Genomic DNA, 20,928 nt, shown 5'->3' with positions numbered 1-20,928 from the left:
GTATAATGTCCCGTGTGCAGCGCTGATCTATGGAACCGTTAGCAGTCCGGAACTTAATTGTTCCCATTATAGACCTTCACGGCATGTACCATAACATTTTTGATAGGTGGATGTCCCACCTTTCTGCAAAATGGTGATCTCCTGTCTCACTTCACTGGTGGCCACCAAATCCAGGCAGGGGGGGGGGGGGGGTGATTGGAGAGGTGGCCATACACCACGACCTGTGGACAGAGGTGGCACTGTTTTTCGGTTGAGAGCAGCCACACTTTTTATAATCCCTGACAACACCTTTAATTGACCATAGTTGTGATGACCCTTTAAGCTTTTTTTTTTTGTTTGTTTCACAAATATGTTAAAGGGGCAGTGCGGTGTCCGATATTAATCACCTATCCTCACTTGAATTGAAGTGGAAGCTGTAATTACACTGAACCGCCTCTGCAAGCTTGATGGTGTGCAGGTAAACATTGAAGAGGACGCAGCGCTCGCATGAACGCCACAGCCACTGGGGCTCATGTGATATTGATGACCTTGGGATAGCTCATCGATACCGGACACTGCACAACTCCCTTTAAATATTGGCAAAAAGGAGCTAATTTGGCACTCAAAGTAATTATTATTTTATTTTTTTGTGAACAGATCTCAGTACAAAATAGTGAGACTCAAATGGGTGTATTTGGTGATGTGGCTCCTGGGGATTGTCCAGCCTGCTAGATTACTTCTGGACTTCAGTCCCATTTTCAGTGCCAGGAACATATATCGTCGTGTGTGTGTATGTGTATATATATATATCTGTATAGCAGGCATGTGTATTTCTCCATTGTTTAACTACATAGTCCCATGCCTTCATGTCATTGTCATGTCCATAAACCAGTCAGAAATGGTAATCCTCACTGCTGTTCTCTTGTGTCTTAAAGGGATCCTGTCTGCTCGTTTTTGGGATATAAACTACCAAGGTGCCTCTTGTCCCCTTTTTCCAACTTGCAGACATGATGAAATCGGCTTTAATCCTCACTCACACTGTATTAGCTTTTTTAAGGGAAGGTGGTCGTCCCTTTCCTCCTCTAAGTCGAGCATTTCCTGCCCAAACTGAACCCCCTGCTTGATTAGACCTTCCCCGTCACAGGGAAAACGTCACCCCCTTGTCTCTGGGGCACAGGCATTTGTTCGGTCGCATTTCTGCCGCATGTGCAGTCATATTCAGTGCACAGATCCTGGCTTCAATGTGCATGGGCCGCACAGCGCAAGATCGCGCTGCTCCACCGACGAGCGCTGACTTCTCAGAAGCGATTCCTCCCGCTGTGCGGAGCATGTGCATTGGAGCCGTACGCCAAACGTGATTGGTCATACGGTGAAAATGCAACAGAACAGCGCCCGTGCGAGATCCCAGAAGACGGGGTGATGTGGAAACTCAGTCAAGTTTCAGGAAGTGGGGAATGCTTGGCTCCAAGGAGGGGGAGCGCCTGCCATCTTGACTCGAAAAGGTAAACTTTCATACGACGCAAGCCTGGATGAAAGCTGATTTTATCTTTTTATTTTAATTTTATTTTTGCAAATTGGAAAAAGACGAGGCACCTCAGGAGCCACATGGGCAGGGTGGAAGGGCACTGAAAACAGATTAAATCACAAAGACGAGCGGACAGCTTTCTGTTCAAGTGTCTTTACTTGATTTGTGTCAGTTCCTTTTCTCTTTAAAGGGGTTCTCCTCGGGATAGGTCATCAATATCAGATCAGCGGGGGTCTGACACTCGGTTCCCACGCTGATCAGCTGTATGAAGGGAAGGTGTGCGCATGCTGTCTATGGCGAGACTGCATGCGTCTTCTCTTCACACAGCTGATCGGTGGGGGTGCTTCGTGTCGGACCCCCGCTGATCTGATATTGATGACCTATCTTGAGGATAGCTCATCAATATTAAAAGCCCTGAGAACCCCTTTAAGCCTAAGGCTTCATTGTGACGCTGCTGCCTGTGAGTTGCAGTAAAATTGCAGCGTTACCACAACTCGAATGGAGAGAGTTTTGGGCGGCGATTGAAACAATTGCAGTCGTGATGATGTATCGGGTGACTCGTCTCTTAAGAGAGCTATGCGGTCTCTGTGGTAAAGCTGCAGTTTTGCTGTGACTTTTGGGCACCTTCTGTAGAGTGCTAACCCAGGGCTTTTTTTTTCACGTTCATATAGTTTAGTGATGGATATAATTATTGCATGCCTGTTTTATGTCTTTTTCCCCCCCTCAGTTAAACAATAAGAAGGCGTTAACTGGAGAAAACAACTTTGCAGACAAAATGAGGCACATGTTGTCAACGCGGATGTGCATGTCCGACTGTCCGAACTGTAACTACAGGAGGAGGTGAGATTATTGCTCTCGGACGGTCAGTACTTTGGTTTGTCCTGTCTGCTGGATTACCATAGACTAGGCTCAGATCAGGAGATCTACATTCACCCAATGCATTGCAAAAGGTGAAATTTGCCCGATTAATGGACATGCTGCAGATTTAAAGTTCACACATCAGGTCAATTTCTGCTGCAGATTTTCGCTAAAATCTCCTCCACTTTGCTGGTGCTGTAATATGCTGCAGTTTTGGATGAAAATCTGCAGCTTATCTGCCACATGGGAGCATACCCTAACGGTGTCAGCCACAGTAAAAAGATATACATTGCTCGTGGCATACTCTGGCTGTAGATCACTATTAAAGGGTGCTGGCAGCTTTATTTGATTGTGGATACAAAATACGGGACATTCTTCTACACAGTATATTGGCAGAATGCCCCTGCGTTTCCACAGGACAGCTACCGCAGCTGAGCCCACCAGTGTATGGGTGTTACCTACATATGTGGTGTCACTGGCTGCAGGGTTGTGGTGGCCCTCCTGTACAAGCACAGCAATGTCCCCTTGCTGCTGCAGTTGGGAAGTGGACATGTATCGGGTTATGGAAATTAGATTCAGCTTGAAGAGGAGCTGAACTGGTCGGGGGCACTCCATAATTTTTCACTCGGAACGATCTTGTAAGGGTGCTAGAAAGAATGTGCTGCAGGTGCGGTAATGTGCTGTCTTGCCGTGGTTTTGCAGTAGGGCGGCTTTTACCTGTGAAGCACGTGGTTTCCCATGCAGTACCCGATCATGTGGCACACTGGGCACAATGTGTAATAGCTGGTACTGTAACGTAATTCCACTGCAGAGAATTTACTTGTGGCCTTAGAGTGCTTGCAGAAATACGTTTTTTCCCACATATATATACATGCGGAAAAAAAGTAGTACAGTACCAGCAAATCTCATATACTCTTTCTTAGATGTGGAAATTGACCTGCTGTGTGGATTTCGAAATCTGAAGCATGTCATTTGGTACGGTTTTCTTTGCAGATTTCACCCTTTTCAATGGAAGGGTGAATCCGCATCAAACGTGCACTAACAACTGCGCAAAAAACACTCACCAAAAATCTGATTTTGCAGGTACAGATTTCTTGCAGATTTTCAGCAGTTCAGATATGCTCCAGTTGTGCTTTCCACCCAAATCCTTAGAAAGCTAGCAGAATGTAGGAGGTCGTGTTATGCCTGCTCATAATTTGTATGCGTGCAAGTTTTTACAACTTCTAATTATGGAGCGCGTAGTGTCGCTGTTTTGATTATCACCTTCAAAAACGATAATTGATTGAATTTCTCTGTCTGTACTCTGTGTTCTGCTCACAGATGCACCTGCGATGACTGCAGCCTTTCTCACATCCTCACATGCGGTATCATGGATACGCCTATTGCAGATGATATCCACCTAAACCCCTTACCACTGCAAGTCGACGGTACTCCAGACTATCTATCGGAGATACACCCACCCAGCATGTCCTCCACCAGTTCAGGGTCTGGCCCCAGTTCTCCCATCACTATCCAGCAGCACCCCAGGCTGATCCTTGCAGACAACGGCTCTGCACCGACATTGTGAGTTCTGACTGTGCATGTGTGGTAAATGCCGTGACTTTCTTCACCGAGAGATATGGATTCTGCTGTTTTGTGAACTGCACCCACATTTTTAGGATTCTTAAATTATCAGCATAGCAGGGAGTTCAGTAATTGGCATTGATATGATTCATTGTTTGTATAAAATGCCATAGGTCCTTAAAGGGGTTGTCTGCTTTCTGCTTAAATTTCTGAATAGCATACACAGGCCATTGCTTAGCCCAGCGCAGGCGCAGGTGCAGAAGAGTTGGCTGCCTGTTTCTGCGGGTGTGCTGGCATAAGCAGTAGGCCCTCTTTAGTGTTACGTATGCCATTTCAGAAATGAAAAAAGACAAACCCTTTAATTTATCCAGTACCTAGAACGTGTCTATAATTAATTAATTTTACACACACAATGTTATACTTGTTTTGGTTGAATATATATTTTTTTTTTGTAAAATCGCAAGGTAACTTGCTGTCATCTGTCTTTTATTTGCACATTGATGTGTTTTTTGATCTTTAAGAGGTTCTCTGGGATTTATATATTGATGTCTTATCCTCACGAAAGGCCATCAGTATGAGATCGGTCGGAGTCAGACCAGTCAACCAGTGAGCTCTTAGGCCTCTTCCTAAGCCATGTGGCGTCATGTTCATCGTTCATATGGCATATGTGCTGCTCAGCCCCATTGAAGTAAATGGGACTGAGCTGCGATACCAAGCACAGCCGCTATACAATGTACATCACTGTGCTTTGTAAGCTGCGAGGAGTCTACTGCGCTCACAGGTGATGGCCCGGAGTCGGCCCCTCTCCGATCTCATATTGATGATGGGTCATCAATATGAAAATCCCAGGAAAACCCCTTTAAAGGGAGTCTGTCACCACATTTCAGCATATTAGACCGATCAAATAGGGTTATATGATCCACCCAGAACTTAAAAACGGTACCTTTGTTGTAGAAAACGGACTTTTCTTTTAGCCGAAAATGAACTTATAAGGTTATGTTAATGAGCCCTCTCAAGTGCCCAGGGCGGTCTCTCAATCCTCGGAGCCCCAGGCAGCACCTCCTCAACGGCTCATAACCCCGCCCTCTGTGCGCCTCTGCCCGCCCGTTTACTCCCCTCCCCTGTCCTTTTCCACTGCGGCTGTGCGGTCCAAATCGTAGCGGGCGCATGCGCAGTAGGTATTGCGATGCCCTGCCAGGAGCAGGCATCGCATTGCGCATGCGCCCGCTACGATTTGGACCGCACAGCCGCAGTGGAAAAGGACAGGGGAGGGGAGTAAACGGGCGGGCAGAGGCGCACGGAGGGCGGGGTTATGAGCCGTTGAGGAGGTGCTGCCTGGGGCTCCGAGGATTGAGAGACCGCCCTGGGCACTTGAGAGGGCTCATTAACATAACCTTATAAGTTCATTTTCGGCTAAAAGAAAAGTCCGTTTTCTACAACAAAGGTACCGTTTTTAAGTTCTGGGTGGATCATATAAACCTATTTGATCGGTCTAATATGCTGAAATGTGGTGACAGACTCCCTTTAAGGACTTGGCACTTCAGGATGAGGATGTTTGTCCAAATGATTGCACAGCCCTGCAAGTGGGCTGTTAGATTAGGCGCGGGGCTGTGGCACTAATCCAGGGACACAGCTTAATGGCAGACATCAGAGGAGCCTTGGATCTGTTGTTTAACCCTATGTATGCTGCAATCAGTGCTGATAGTTCCATTTAAGAGAGTCTGGGGGTCACATCCTTGATTGTGCAGAAAGCCCAGAGTCCACTGAATACCCCGAGGCTTTCTGACTGTATCGGTGTAATACAGCGCAAAGTGTCAGTGCATTATAGTGAAAAGGATAAAAAATAAAAATATATATGATTCCCCAAAAACGTAATATATTTACTTGGTTTCTTCTCTATATAGTTATATTTTGGATCTAACCCAAAGTTTAAGGGGGTTGTATACAGCGTTAGTATATTGAAGACCTATACACAGGCTAGGTCATGAATAATCAGATCTGTGGGGGTCCAACTCCAGGGATGCCTGCCGATCAGCTGTTTGAAGAGGCCACAGCACCGCACCCTCTTTTCTCACTTTTTTTTTTTTTTTACTGCTCACCATCTAGATTGCAGCAGCGGTGCAATGTAACTACAACTGCTCGTCCCCTTCACTTGAATGGGACGAGTAGTTGTAATTACACTGCACCTCCACTACCAGTTAGATGGCGTGCGGTTGAACACCTACGAGGACGCAATGTGAGTCGGACCCTCACTGATATGATATTGATCACCCATCCCGAGGATAGGTCATAAGCACTGTAGCACTGCACAACCTCTTGAAGGCTTGTGGTCGAACTTGATCTGTTTTCTTTTTGTTTATAGTGGCAGTGATGATGAAGATGGAGCCCCTTTATCAGCAAAATTTGCTGATATCTACCCCCTGAACAACTACGATGATGCAGATGTTGTGGCAAACATGAATGGAATTCACAGTGAGCTCAATGGTGGTGGTGAAAACATGGCATTGAAAGACGAGGTAGATGACTCTACATGGCAACTAGGCATCTGTCATGGCTCTTGTCTTTCATAATCGCGGTCTCTGCTTTACAGTCCCCTTCAGTGAGCAGCACGAGCAGCAGCTCCTCAGAGGCGGATGACGAAGAAGCAGATGGGGAGAGCGGCAGTGAGCAGCCCGACTTGTCAAAAGAAGGCGTTCATGTTGGGAAGAGGTCCCCTAGAAAGGAAGGTCCAAAGATGGATAGCCCCCCTCCGTCATACCTCAGCCCCCAGGTGATGCATGTCCTCATTCCCTGTCCTGTTAAATTTGTCAATTAATTGATTCTGAGTTGAGCTCATTGACATCTGATAGAGAACAAGCGCAGCTACAGCTGATCGGCGGGGGTGCTGTGAGTCAGACCTCCTACTGATCTGATATTGGTGACCTATCCTGAGGACAGGTAATCAATATTTACCCACTGCACAACCCCTTTAATAATCCACACTGCATTTCAGTTTTTCTCCTGCATGGGTAGCTCCTGAGACTCAACTACACAGCTCCGTCCTTTGTGTTGTTGACAGAGCCTGTTACTGCAGCTCTGCTCCCATGCACTTCAATGAGAGCAGCACTACCGTAACTAGCTCCGCACTACACAGTGGATGAGGCTGGGTAATTCCCAAAACAGCTCATCGGCAAAGGTTAAAAAGATTAAAACATAACATTTACTATTGTTCACTGAAATAAATGAGGCCCAAACTAAAAAGTAAATGTAAATTGGTGAAAAAGAATTATCAAAGTAATATATAAAGAAAGAAAGGTCCTTAAAGGGGACTCGTAGCCCCTTTCCCATTAATACATAGGGTCTGTTTTAGGGCTAGACAGATTCATGTCCTTATGTAACCTGCAACACTATAGGGGCCGCTCCAAGAGAGTAATACAATCGACAAAAGGTTGAAGAATCTACAGAAAATGACCACCTTCACATATAAACAGAAAATAAACCACCCATACACATCTTAGGGCTCTTTCACACTTGCGTTGTCCGGATCCGTCATGCACTCCATTTGTGTTCAGGATTTTTGGCCGGAGCAAAAAGCGCAGCATGCTGCGGTATTTTCTCCGGCCAAAAAACGTTCCGGTCCGGAACTGAAGACATCCTGATACATCCTGAACGGATTTCTCTCCATTCAGAATGCATTAGGATAATCCTGATCAGGATTCTTCCGGCATAGAGCCCCGACGACGGAACTCTATGCCGGAAGACAAGAACGCAAGTGTGAAAGAGCCCTTAGGTGGTAATGACCTATGTACATATTACTTTGATAATTCTTTTTCACCAATTTACGTTTACTTTTTAGTTTGGGCCTCATTTATTTCAGTGAACAATAGTAAATGTTATGTTTTAATCTATTCTCTTTCCTCAGTAGTATAATCCTGGATAACCCCTTTAAGCTGGAATCACACTTTGAGTTTTTTGTGCCAAAGCCAGGAGTAGGTTTTCTCCTCCCTGTTGGATCTGTTCTTGGCTTTGGTTGAAACTGCACATGTGATTCCTTGTGATAGTCTGCTGTGGCCGTTCTTGCAAGTATTCTGGTGGTATACGGGATGACATAATGGAGACTTTTTTTCTTATGTAAAGTGGTCTGACAGCATTTTCTATATTGTAGGTGGAAACCATACCAAATACTTGTGAATGTCATGTATGTAAGCAGGAAGCTTCTGGCCTTTCCCCATCTGCAGTGGTAGCTGGACGTCTCCCTCCTGGACATCAGTTTGTTAATCCTGACAAGCCGGCACACCCAGCACTTCACCTCTACCCCCATATTCATGGACATTTACCCTTACATACAATCCCTCACTTGCCCAGACCTGTAATCCATCCCACACTCTATGCTTCTCCGTTTGCACATAATAAGGTAAGTTCTGAGCTATTAAAGTCTGTGATCATTCATTCAGGCCTAGATATAGCTCCTTTTGCTCCTCGTATTGGAGCAGAAGGATCTAGTTAACAGTATCAGCTGGTTTTCTGAAGTCGGGCCCTCACAATCTGATAGTGCTGACCTAGCCTAGTCCTAGAAACCCCCCAAAAGGCATTGGTCATCTACTTTGGACTAACCAGACATATTGCCGAAGGTGTTAATGCATAGGTTGAGTAAGACCTAGGTTTACTTCTGCAATGTATGTTCTAGCAGGAGCTTCAGTCAAAGAATCTTGCAAAAAAGGATAAAATACCGCTTCATGTAATACCAGAATCCATATTCGAACCCCATTGGAGCCCCTGATGGTCAACGGGATCTGACTGGCATATACCTGATCCAATGATTCTAGTTTTGTGTTCCTATTTTTTGCTGCCTACCGAACCTAGTCTTAATGTATTGTACAATCCTGTAGTAGGACTAAGTAGCACGGTCATCTGATCGGCAGTGTGTAAGGATGTGGGAGAGCCAATTATCTTTCTGCTGTCTTCTCCTGGAAAGAACCAACACAATTGCTATTTAATGAAGAAAGGAGTGCGAATAAACCTGTACAAATGGGAGGATTAATGTGCCAGAAAGGCTTAAAAATATTGCCCGTCTCTTGCGAGTGGTCCTGCACTGCTTGCTTTAACTCCTGTGAGGTGATGGCTGTCATCCATGAGGGTGACGCACACAGAGCGTCATGCAATTAGACTTTCACAAGCCAAATATAATTGGGCTTCATGGTCTTGACGTATCTGGCGTGACTTGTCATTGTGCCCTGGGGTGTTAATAAGGATAACGGGGCAGCTGATAAGTATATTGCACACATTCTGTTAACTCGGGAATGCCAGTGGTCAGCTGGTTCGTTGGCTGTATTATTTAGGCCCCATGCACACGACGTTATAGTTTTTGCAGATCTGATGCGGATCCATTCAGTGGGGCGGCAAAAAAATGAAGACAGCGCACCGTGGGCTGTCTGCATCCATATGTCCATTCCGACGGCCCGCAAAAAAAAATAAAAAATTAGAACATGTCCTATTCTTGTCCATATTGCGGACGAGGATAAGACATTTTTTTAAAGGGTGAAAAAAATGGCATGCACACAATTGGTATCCGTGTTTTGTTCATGAGGCCTTATGAGCCTGAAATGCGTTTCCCCTTGCAAATGGGATTTGCTGCTGGCAGACTATAGGACAGGGATCAGCAACCTTTGGCACTACAACTGCCAGCATGCAAACATGTTCGGCTGTTCTTCTGAAACCTATAGACGTGAATGCAGCACTCTGGGAGTTGTAGTTTCAGAACAGCTTGCGTGCCAGAGGTTGCTGATCTCTGCTGTAGAAGTATAGGAGCCAAATGTAGTAGTAACCCACCCCCCATGAACTTGCCATCTGCCTGTGTGAAAGGTCTTTTAAATAAGTGCCAATTGACTTTTGTCAAAGGATTGGCACTTCTCAGCATCTCCTTAACCCCTTCTCTTCTGACAGATGAGCTTTTCCTATTGTGTTTGCGTGTACTTTTGCACTTGGTCATGCTTTTTGTGTTTTTTGTTCAGGCCTTGCCACCAACCACCGTTCAGAATCACATAAATAAGCATCAGGTGTTCAATGCCTCTCTACAGGATCACATATACCCAACCTGTTTTGGCAATTCTCCCGAGTGGAACAGGTCGAAGTTTATAAGTCTATGGAATTCAGAAATGATGAACGAGAAAAACTGGAACCCAACGTCTTTTTTACCAGACCCCTTGGCTGGTAAGTTGCACTTTGCTGTGGACACTACAGTTAAAACGAATATAACTTTGGATTGAGAATGTGCTTCATTGGTAGTTTGTAGGACGGAGCATGTATGTACCACAGTCTCATAGAGATGAATGGAGTGTCTGTAGGACTTGTAGGACAGAGCATGTATGTACCACAGTCTCATAGAGATGAATGGTGTCTATGGGACTTGTAGGACGGAGCATGTATGTACCACAGTCTCATAGAGATGAATGGAGTGTCTATGGGACTTGTAGGACGGAGCATGTATGTACCACAGTCTCATAGAGATGAATAGTGTCTATGGGACTTGTAGGACGGAGCATGTATGTACCACAGTCTCATAGAGATGAATGGAGTGTCTGTAGGACTTGTAGGACGGAGCATGTATGTACCACAGTCTCATAGAGATGAATGGCGTGTCTATGGGACTTGTAGGACAGAGCATGTATGTACCACAGTCTCATAGAGATGAATGGCGTGTCTGTAGGACGGAGCATGTATGTACCACAGTCTCATAGAGATGAATGGAGTGTCTGTAGGACTTGTAGGACGGAGCATGTATGTACCACAGTCTCATAGAGATGAATGGAGTGTCTGTAGGACTTGTAGGACAGAGCATGTATGTACCACAGTCTCATAGAGATGAATGGAGTGTCTATGGGACTTGTAGGACAGAGCATGTATGTACCACAGTCTCATAGAGATGAATGGAGTGTCTATGGGACTTGTAGGACGGAGCATGTATGTACCACAGTCTCATAGAGATGAATGGAGTGTCTATGGGACTTGTAGGACGGAGCATGTATGTACCACAGTCTCATAGAGATGAATGGAGTGTCTGTAGGACTTGTAGGACGGAGCATGTATGTACCACAGTCTCATAGAGATGAATGGAGTGTCTGTAGGACTTGTAGGACGGAGCATGTATGTACCACAGTCTCATAGAGATGAATGGCGTGTCTATGGGACTTGTAGGACAGAGCATGTATGTACCACAGTCTCATAGAGATGAATGGCGTGTCTGTAGGACGGAGCATGTATGTACCACAGTCTCATAGAGATGAATGGAGTGTCTGTAGGACTTGTAGGACGGAGCATGTATGTACCACAGTCTCATAGAGATGAATGGAGTGTCTGTAGGACTTGTAGGACAGAGCATGTATGTACCACAGTCTCATAGAGATGAATGGAGTGTCTATGGGACTTGTAGGACAGAGCATGTATGTACCACAGTCTCATAGAGATGAATGGAGTGTCTATGGGACTTGTAGGACGGAGCATGTATGTACCACAGTCTCATAGAGATGAATGGAGTGTCTATGGGACTTGTAGGACGGAGCATGTATGTACCACAGTCTCATAGAGATGAATGGAGTGTCTGTAGGACTTGTAGGACGGAGCATGTATGTACCACAGTCTCATAGAGATGAATAGTGTCTATGGGACTTGTAGGACGGAGCATGTATGTACCACAGTCTCATAGAGATGAATGGCGTGTCTATGGGACTTGTAGGACGGAGCATGTATGTACCACAGTCTCATAGAGATGAATGGAGTGTCTATGGGACTTGTAGGACGGAGCATGTATGTACCACAGTCTCATAGAGATGAATGGCGTGTCTATGGGACTTGTAGGACGGAGCATGTATGTACCACAGTCTCATAGAGATGAATGGAGTGTCTGTAGGACTTGTAGGACGGAGCATGTATGTACCACAGTCTCATAGAGATGAATGGAGTGTCTGTAGGACTTGTAGGACAGAGCATGTATGTACCACAGTCTCATAGAGATGAATGGCGTGTCTATGGGACTTGTAGGACGGAGCATGTATGTACCACAGTCTCATAGAGATGAATGGAGTGTCTGTAGGACGGAGCATGTATGTACCACAGTCTCATAGAGATGAATGGCATGTCTGTAGGACGGAGCATGTATGTACCACAGTCTCATAGAGATGAATGGCGTGTCTATGGGACTTGTAGGACTGAGCATGTATGTACCACAGTCTCATAGAGATGAATGGCGTGTCTATGGGACTTGTAGGACGGAGCATGTATGTACCACAGTCTCATAGAGATGAATGGAGTGTCTGTAGGACGGAGCATGTATGTACCACAGTCTCATAGAGATGAATGGCGTGTCTATGGGACTTGTAGGACGGAGCATGTATGTACCACAGTCTCATAGAGATGAATGGAGTGTCTATGGGACTTGTAGGACGGAGCATGTATGTACCACAGTCTCATAGAGATGAATGGAGTGTCTGTAGGACGGAGCATGTATGTACCACAGTCTCATAGAGATGAATGGCGTGTCTATGGGACTTGTAGGACTGAGCATGTATGTACCACAGTCTCATAGAGATGAATGGCGTGTCTATGGGACTTGTAGGACGGAGCATGTATGTACCACAGTCTCATAGAGATGAATAGTGTCTATGGGACTTGTAGGACGGAGCATGTATGTACCACAGTCTCATAGAGATGAATGGCGTGTCTATGGGACTTGTAGGACGGAGCATGTATGTACCACAGTCTCATAGAGATGAATGGAGTGTCTATGGGACTTGTAGGACGGAGCATGTATGTACCACAGTCTCATAGAGATGAATGGAGTGTCTGTAGGACTTGTAGGACGGAGCATGTATGTACCACAGTCTCATAGAGATGAATGGAGTGTCTGTAGGACTTGTAGGACGGAGCATGTATGTACCACAGTCTCATAGAGATGAATGGCGTGTCTATGGGACTTGTAGGACAGAGCATGTATGTACCACAGTCTCATAGAGATGAATGGAGTGTCTATGGGACTTGTAGGACGGAGCATGTATGTACCACAGTCTCATAGAGATGAATGGCGTGTCTATGGGACTTGTAGGACGGAGCATGTATGTACCACAGTCTCATAGAGATGAATGGAGTGTCTATGGGACTTGTAGGACAGAGCATGTATGTACCACAGTCTCATAGAGATGAATGGCGTGTCTATGGGACTTGTAGGACAGAGCATGTATGTACCACAGTCTCATAGAGATGAATGGCGTGTCTATGGGACTTGTAGGACGGAGCATGTATGTACCACAGTCTCATAGAGATGAATGGCGTGTCTATGGGACTTGTAGGACGGAGCATGTATGTACCACAGTCTCATAGAGATGAATGGCGTGTCTATGGGACTTGTAGGACGGAGCATGTATGTACCACAGTCTCATAGAGATGAATGGAGTGTCTATGGGACTTGTAGGACGGAGCATGTATGTACCACAGTCTCATAGAGATGAATGGCGTGTCTATGGGACTTGTAGGACGGAGCATGTATGTACCACAGTCTCATAGAGATGAATGGAGTGTCTATGGGACTTGTAGGACAGAGCATGTATGTACCACAGTCTCATAGAGATGAATGGCGTGTCTATGGGACTTGTAGGACAGAGCATGTATGTACCACAGTCTCATAGAGATGAATGGCGTGTCTATGGGACTTGTAGGACGGAGCATGTATGTACCACAGTCTCATAGAGATGAATGGCGTGTCTATGGGACTTGTAGGACGGAGCATGTATGTACCACAGTCTCATAGAGATGAATGGCGTGTCTATGGGACTTGTAGGACGGAGCATGTATGTACCACAGTCTCATAGAGATGAATGGAGTGTCTATGGGACTTGTAGGACGGAGCATGTATGTACCACAGTCTCATAGAGATGAATGGAGTGTCTGTAGGACTTGTAGGACGGAGCATGTATGTACCACAGTCTCATAGAGATGAATGGCGTGTCTATGGGACTTGTAGGACGGAGCATGTATGTACCACAGTCTCATAGAGATGAATGGCATGTCTGTAGGACGGAGCATGTATGTACCACAGTCTCATAGAGATGAATGGCGTGTCTGTAGGACGGAGCATGTATGTACCACAGTCTCATAGAGATGAATGGAGTGTCTATGGGACTTGTAGGACAGAGCATGTATGTACCACAGTCTCATAGAGATGAATGGAGTGTCTATGGGACTTGTAGGACGGAGCATGTATGTACCACAGTCTCATAGAGATGAATGGCGTGTCTATGGGACTTGTAGGACAGAGCATGTATGTACCACAGTCTCATAGAGATGAATGGAGTGTCTATGGGACTTGTAGGACGGAGCATGTATGTACCACAGTCTCATAGAGATGAATGGAGTGTCTGTAGGACTTGTAGGACGGAGCATGTATGTACCACAGTCTCATAGAGATGAATGGAGTGTCTATGGGACTTGTAGGACGGAGCATGTATGTACCACAGTCTCATAGAGATGAATGGAGTGTCTGTAGGACTTGTAGGACGGAGCATGTATGTACCACAGTCTCATAGAGATGAATGGAGTGACAGTGCACTTGCTTGACTTGCTGCTCCTTTCACAGCTGTTCATAGGACCCCCTTTTTTGTGAACAGTGTCAATAAAATTACCTGAAAATGCAAAGCCATACAGTATTTTATATATATATTTTTTTCCCCCTCTTTTATCACTTTATAGGGGGAGACATATTAGGTCCAGCACTCCCAGAAATTAGACCAGAAACACTTCCAACCACATCCAGCAACGAGACCACACCGGTACCGGATGTGAAAGAGAAGAAAAACACTGCCAAAAAGAAATGTCTTTATAATTTCCAGGATGCCTTTATAGAAGCAAATAAGGTTGTGATGGCCACATCATCTGCAACTTCGTCCGTTTCCTGCACAGCCACCACAGTACAGTCTAGCAGCAACCAGTTCAAAATGTCATCCAAGAGGCCTTCTTCTATAGGTGAGAGGGGAACCGTATATCAGTCTCTATACGTCGGCTTCAGACTATATGTATCTGTCCAATTACTTTTCTATGGCTATAATTCATTGCATTGCTTTCAATGGGTGTTTTGGATAAGGATCGCAAGAACGGTGATCCCTATTCCTCTGAATGAATGAAATGGCAGGTCCAGCTTGCAGGCTGCCAGTCCATTAGAACAGGGGAATTTGCTTATCTCCTATACTGTGGATAAATCATAAGTTGTGGCAAGTTTGAAACATATTTAAAGGCTATGGACACCATGGGGTCATTCTTTTTATTGCATTCTACTCAATTTTGGGCTAAAAATCAGGCAGTTTTCCTAGCTGTGAGCATCTTACTCTCCCCATTGTCTAGCTATGTATATCCCCTGTCTTTGAACTTCTTACAGTTTATAAACACTTAAAGAGGACCTTTCACTAGAATAAAACATCTAAACTAAGTATACAGACATGTAGAGCGGCGCCCAGGGATCCCCCTGCACTTACTGTTATCCCCGGGCGCCGCTCCGTTCTCCGGTTATAGCCTCCGGTATGTTCATAGTTAGGCTCCACCCAGGGGAACCTGCCGCGGTCTTTTTCTCCTATGCTGTAGCGCTGGCCAATCGCAGCGCTCAGCTCATAGCCTGAGAGGCTTTTTTTTCTCTCAGGCTATGAGCTGAGCGCTGCCATTGGCCAGCGCTACAGCATAGGAGAAAGAGACCGCGGCAGGTTCCCCTGGGTGGAGCCTAACTATGAAGATTCCGGAGGCTATAAAGGGAGAACGGAGCGGCGCCCGGGGATAACAGTAAGTGCAGGGGGATCCCTGGGCGCCGCTCTACATGTCTGTATACTTAGTTTAGATGTTTTATTCTAGTGAAAGGTCCTCTTTAATTAACCCTTATTCTTATGAGTTAATAAGAATTGAGCCATCATGAGTGTTTGAGGTCAGGAGATCAGAGATAGAGCCATCATCTGAACTGCCTGACGGGAAACCATATAAACACAGCCTGCTACTACAAAATCTTTAGGTTGTACAGAGAAAGGGGCTACAAATTTTTAATAAGGACTAATTGAAAAATGATGCTTAGCTCAAAAGGAGTACAATGCGATGATGAAAAAAATTGCCTCTAAAGGTGTACATAGCCTTTAACTACATGTATTCACTTCAGACGGGAGAGAAGGGGTTGGACTCTGTAAATTACAATTTTATTTTACTTTGACTTTCTTAATCATTTTAGGTGATGTATTTCACAACATCAAAGAAGAGCATAGGCATCCGTCTACACCAGTTGCACCAAGAAACAGTCCGACAAGCTTAGCTTCCCTTCCCAACCTGTCTCCTGCTACACATTCATCGGCCTCCACTCCACACCATCCAAACATTAATCCTCAGCCCTTCCCCAAGACAGCTGCCACCGCTCCTGGTTTTGTGGATCCACACTTAGGTTTCTGTCCTTCCACTGCTGCTCCTCCAACATCTGCTACAGATAGCACGCTCAGCGCACCTCCCAGTGTCTGCAGGTAACGAAAATGCACGTTTTATCCTGTTAGCCATTGCTGATATGTTGCATGTATCAAATGAGGTATAGGTAGGTATACAGATGAGGTCTTAGCAAGCTCTGCCTCTGATGTCACCAGATGTAAGGCAGCTATCCTATAAATCAGTGTTCGACCCTTTAAATAGGCCTTGAGACATGACTTGGATAATAAATAAGCCAGCACCTCATCTGCAGACAGCTGTTTCAGGGTGACTGCCCCTCATCAGCGCAGAGCAGATAGATCTGGGCGAGAGGCCTAGGTCAGGATTCAGGGGATGCTGTATCTCCTTACAAGAGAGCTCCTTAATCAGCATCAGTAGACTTATAGGCCATACATGCTCCTCTGGAATTCTGGGAAGAAGTTAGGCAAATGAGCTCTTGGCAAGCTCTGCCTCTGCTACCATATGTAAGGCAGCTATCCTGTAAGTCAATGTTCGACCCTTTAACTAGGCCTTGAGACATGCCATGGATATCAATAAGTACGCACCTCATCTACAGAGATGCCGATTTAAGGCGCTCTCCATAAGGAGATAGTATCCCACAAATCCCGACTTGGCTTCTCAGCCAGTTAAGCAGTACTCTCTGCTCTGCACTGATAAGGGGCAATCACCCCGAAACAGCTGTCTGCAGATGAGATGCTGGCTTATTTGTTATCCAAGTCATGTTTCAATTCCTAGTTAAAGGGTCGAACATTGACTTTATAAGATGGCTGCCTTACATCTGGTGGCCAGGGTTGCCAACCAGAGTTTTTTTATTTTTATTTTTTTCCTGGACAATTTATCCAAAAATCAGCCAACATTTTTTACTGACAAATTGAAAAACCATACCGAATGATATAGATTATTATTAATACATGTCTGTAGCTCAATATACTGATCAGAACTCATTACCAGCATTTACTGTGAGCTGTGAAATGATAATTAGCACCAAAACAATTTAGTCAAGTAACACCAGCCCTTTAAAAAAAATCACGGACACTGGAAAAGAGTTTCCAATTTTTACGGACTGTCCAGAAGTTTCTGGATGATTGGCAATCCTGCTGATGGCATTAGAGGCAGAGCTTGCTAAGAGCTAATTTTCCTTCTTCCCAGAATTCCAGAGGAGCATGTATGGCCTATAAGTCTCCTCATGCCGATTAAGGTGCTCTCCGTAAGGAGAGATAATACTCCCCTAATGTAGGTATATTGGAGCATAGTGCACTTGCTAAGCACTGGCAGTTCTGTACTCTCTTCCCTGCCCTCACTATCTGAGAAGTGCAGGGAACAGAGGTAGACAAGTAGAGCTGACAGCAGGTCAGGCAAGGAGACAGTCCGAAAGGGCGCAAACAAGTATAATGCGGTTTGGGGAGTAAGCCAAGAGGTTCCTCAGTCGTATTCAGTGCACAGGAGACTATTACACCTCGTTTTCTAGTAAAATAAAACACCTTTCCCTATAAAATGTATTACAAAAATGTTTAACATGCCCTGTCCTCGCACTCTATTGAAAAAATGAAATTGCAGTACCACTTCTCTGTTCCGAGTCAGTCCCCCAATGAGGCAGAAGAAACCTGAGGCATTTCCCTCAGTGTTTGTGCCGTCCTGGGAGGAAACCAGGATGCAGGGGATGAGCGGGACCTATGAGGGAAGACCCTAGGCCGCTATTGGACTCTGCCCTATGATATAGAACGAGGCAGGAAGCAAAGGACGTCTGGAGGGGGGGGGGGGGGGGGGGAGGAGAGCACAATAATATCATAGCTGAGAAAGGGCGCAGGCTACGGTGGAGGTGAGGGACCCACATGGGGAGAACGAGATTTTAGGGTAACCCGACTGAGCCCAGGATCCAGTCACCGCATGCAGGCCAGCCAGGCCAATAGCACAGCAACCCCCAGCCACCGCGGGAGCAGATGCACACCAGGGGGAGGGATGGAGGGCAAGGGGGGACCAGCCACAACATGAACCATCGAACAGGGGCCCAAGATAATATGTCCCACCAATGACGCTACATGCCTAGGAGAAGGAGACTCCCACAGGACAAGAGAAGACCCGCCTACTATAACTTAAGGAGCAAAGGTACCGGAGCCTATAACGGGATAACGGAGCGGCGCCCGGGGATAATAGTAAGTGCAGTGAGATCCCCGGGCGCCGCTCTATATGGCAGCATACTCAGTTCACATAGTTTATACAAGTGAAAGGTCCTCTTTAAGTTGCCTCAGTAAGTTTTCCATCTCCGCTCCTGGTAATTGTAGCGGAAAGCATGCAATAGCCGTGACACAAATTGCAACAGAAAACACTTGTACTACATGTGTTTTTTGCCACGTAAAAGGCAGCAAAAAGGTGAAAACCAGTTATGAGAACCACAGCATTAATAGACTTGACAGATTTCTAATCCGCACTGCAGTTCAGTTTACGCTGCTGTTTATGTACACAGCGCTAGGACGAGATTTCTGAATCTTATAACACTGCCGCACGTGTGAACCCAGCCTTACAGTCTGCAGACTTTAACCAAGTGTGACTTGTATTCCAGTGATCCCGACTGTGAGGGTCATAGGTGTGAAAACAGCGCCGCATATGATCACCAGCCATACGACGGGGAGGAGAGTCAGGACGAGGACAGCTGCTCAGAACACAGCTCCAGCACATCAACATCCACCAATCAGAAAGAGGGCAAATACTGTGACTGCTGCTACTGCGAGTTCTTTGGACATGGAGGGGTGAGCACCTTTTATATATAGAACTGCTAATTCATGGTCTGCCTGGGACGCAACTTTCCAATATCCACCCTGCCCTGATTCTGTGCCTCTACGTTGTGTGGAGGGTCAGGAGACAGTGGCAGCGTTGTCCAGACAGTGCTTTTTTTTTTTTAGTAGAAAGTCATGCCCCATCCTGATTGCTGCCGGTGGAGAACCCTTTCTCAGATCCTGGCTCCTCCAGTCATTTGTTTGGGCCCCTGCAGTGAGTTATGGCCTGATCAGGTACTTCTTTGAGGGCTCTTCAGAATGCTGCAGTGCTCTTGAGCAACCTTGTCAAGTAAGCAACATCGACAGTGAAGTCTATACGGCTCATCACAAAGCATCTCTTGTTTTACACCTGGCTCTCTTGTAAGAACAGGCTTGGGGAGGATCAGCAGTCGTTTTTCACTGACTGAGCAGCTTTTCTCTGTCATAGTAGGTGAGAAACCTGAACCAGGGGATGCGTATATTGGGGAGCCCGATCAAAATCCATTCTCCAGACACAACATAATGTGAATTTCTGTGTATTTCATAATAGATTCCATTCATTCTTTTTCTTTCTGTGTATCTTTAGTTATCTTTAAAGTTGATGGGTTCCCAGTGTACTTTGTGTTAAAGGGAGTTGTTTTATATTAGACAATGGGGCATATCGCTAGGATATGCCCCATTGTCTGATAGGTGTGGGACCCACACCTATCTCCTAAACGGAGGCGGCAAAGTCCCGGAGGGTGCATCGCGCATATGCAACTGCCCTCCATTCATCTCTGCCATTTTCGGCGGGCCAGTAGGAAGGCGTGGTGGTGGCTGGAACCGGCTTTGCTGGCCACGTGTTAGGCTTCATTTTAGGGCTAGGTGCGGATCCCAGAGGAAATGGGGTATATCCTAGTGATATGCCCCCCATAAGCTCTCTGCTTGCTTTTATTCGCAAGACTTTTAGGCCTCTTTCACACGAGCGAGTTTTCCATGCAGGCGCAGATTTGCTTGTTTTTCACTGATGGTTGCTAAGAGATGTTGTTTGTAAACCTTCAGGTTTTTTTTCACACGCGTGAAAAACGCATTAATGCGCATTTCACCCGCGCAAAAAAAAAAACGGAACCACTGAACGCAGTCGCAGACAAAACTGACTGAACTTGCTTGCGAAATGGTGTGAGTTTTCCTGAACGCACCCTGAACACATCCGGACGTAATCAGTCACGCTTGTGTGAAACCTTATGGTTTAGTTCCATGGATCAAACTCTTTCCTGATTACTTAATGAACACACAAGTGCTCGCCTTACTACAACACTGAGCTCTGATAACTGTACTTGTTAAAGGGGTTATCCTGTTTCCTGTATTGATGAACTTTCCTTAGGATAAGTCATCAATATCAGATCGACGGGAAGTGTTCATACGGGGGGCTGCCTTCTCGTCACTGTTTACCTGTTCTCCATCAACATTATAGTGACTGGCAGTGTAATTACATCTCAGCCATCCCAGTCCCTTAGATAGGACGGAGTGTAATGTCAGAATATTTATTTGCTCCAATAAACAGATTTATTTATTTATGTAAACAAGTTAGGACCTATAAGGGTCCATTCACACGTCCGCATCCGTTCCGCAATTTTGCGGAACAGGTGCGGACCCATTCATTTTCAATGGGGCCGGAATGTGCTGCCCACATCCGCATTTGCGGATCTGCTCTTCCGTTCCGCAAAAAAATAAAACCTGTCCTATTCTTGTCTGCAATTGTGGACAAGAAAAGGCATTTTCTATAAGAGTGCCGGCGATGTG

At 45.7% G+C, this 20,928-nt stretch overlaps 1 protein-coding gene across 4 annotated transcripts in view; it reads left to right on the top strand.

The window, feature by feature from the left end:
- FAM193A (family with sequence similarity 193 member A) overlaps positions 1-20,928 on the top strand; it is a 120,353-nt gene that overhangs the window by 56,417 nt on the left and 43,008 nt on the right. For 3 of the 4 annotated variants that reach the window (XM_040419202.1, XM_040419200.1, XM_040419205.1), the window contains 9 exons: positions 2,232-2,344; positions 3,683-3,925; positions 6,288-6,441; positions 6,516-6,695; positions 8,070-8,318; positions 9,916-10,114; positions 14,642-14,914; positions 16,152-16,434; positions 18,954-19,140. In XM_040419202.1, coding sequence (XP_040275136.1) covers positions 2,232-2,344; positions 3,683-3,925; positions 6,288-6,441; positions 6,516-6,695; positions 8,070-8,318; positions 9,916-10,114; positions 14,642-14,914; positions 16,152-16,434; positions 18,954-19,140 — 1,881 coding nt within the window. The remainder of the gene's footprint in view (positions 1-2,231; positions 2,345-3,682; positions 3,926-6,287; positions 6,442-6,515; positions 6,696-8,069; positions 8,319-9,915; positions 10,115-14,641; positions 14,915-16,151; positions 16,435-18,953; positions 19,141-20,928) is intronic. The other variant, XM_040419201.1, reaches the window with a different exon arrangement.

This window comes from Bufo bufo, chromosome 2, assembly GCF_905171765.1.
Source record: "Bufo bufo chromosome 2, aBufBuf1.1, whole genome shotgun sequence".
In the NCBI taxonomy this organism is placed as follows: domain Eukaryota; kingdom Metazoa; phylum Chordata; class Amphibia; order Anura; family Bufonidae; genus Bufo; species Bufo bufo.
Note: the sequence above shows the minus strand (reverse complement) of the source record. Positions and strands in the feature narration are given on the sequence as shown.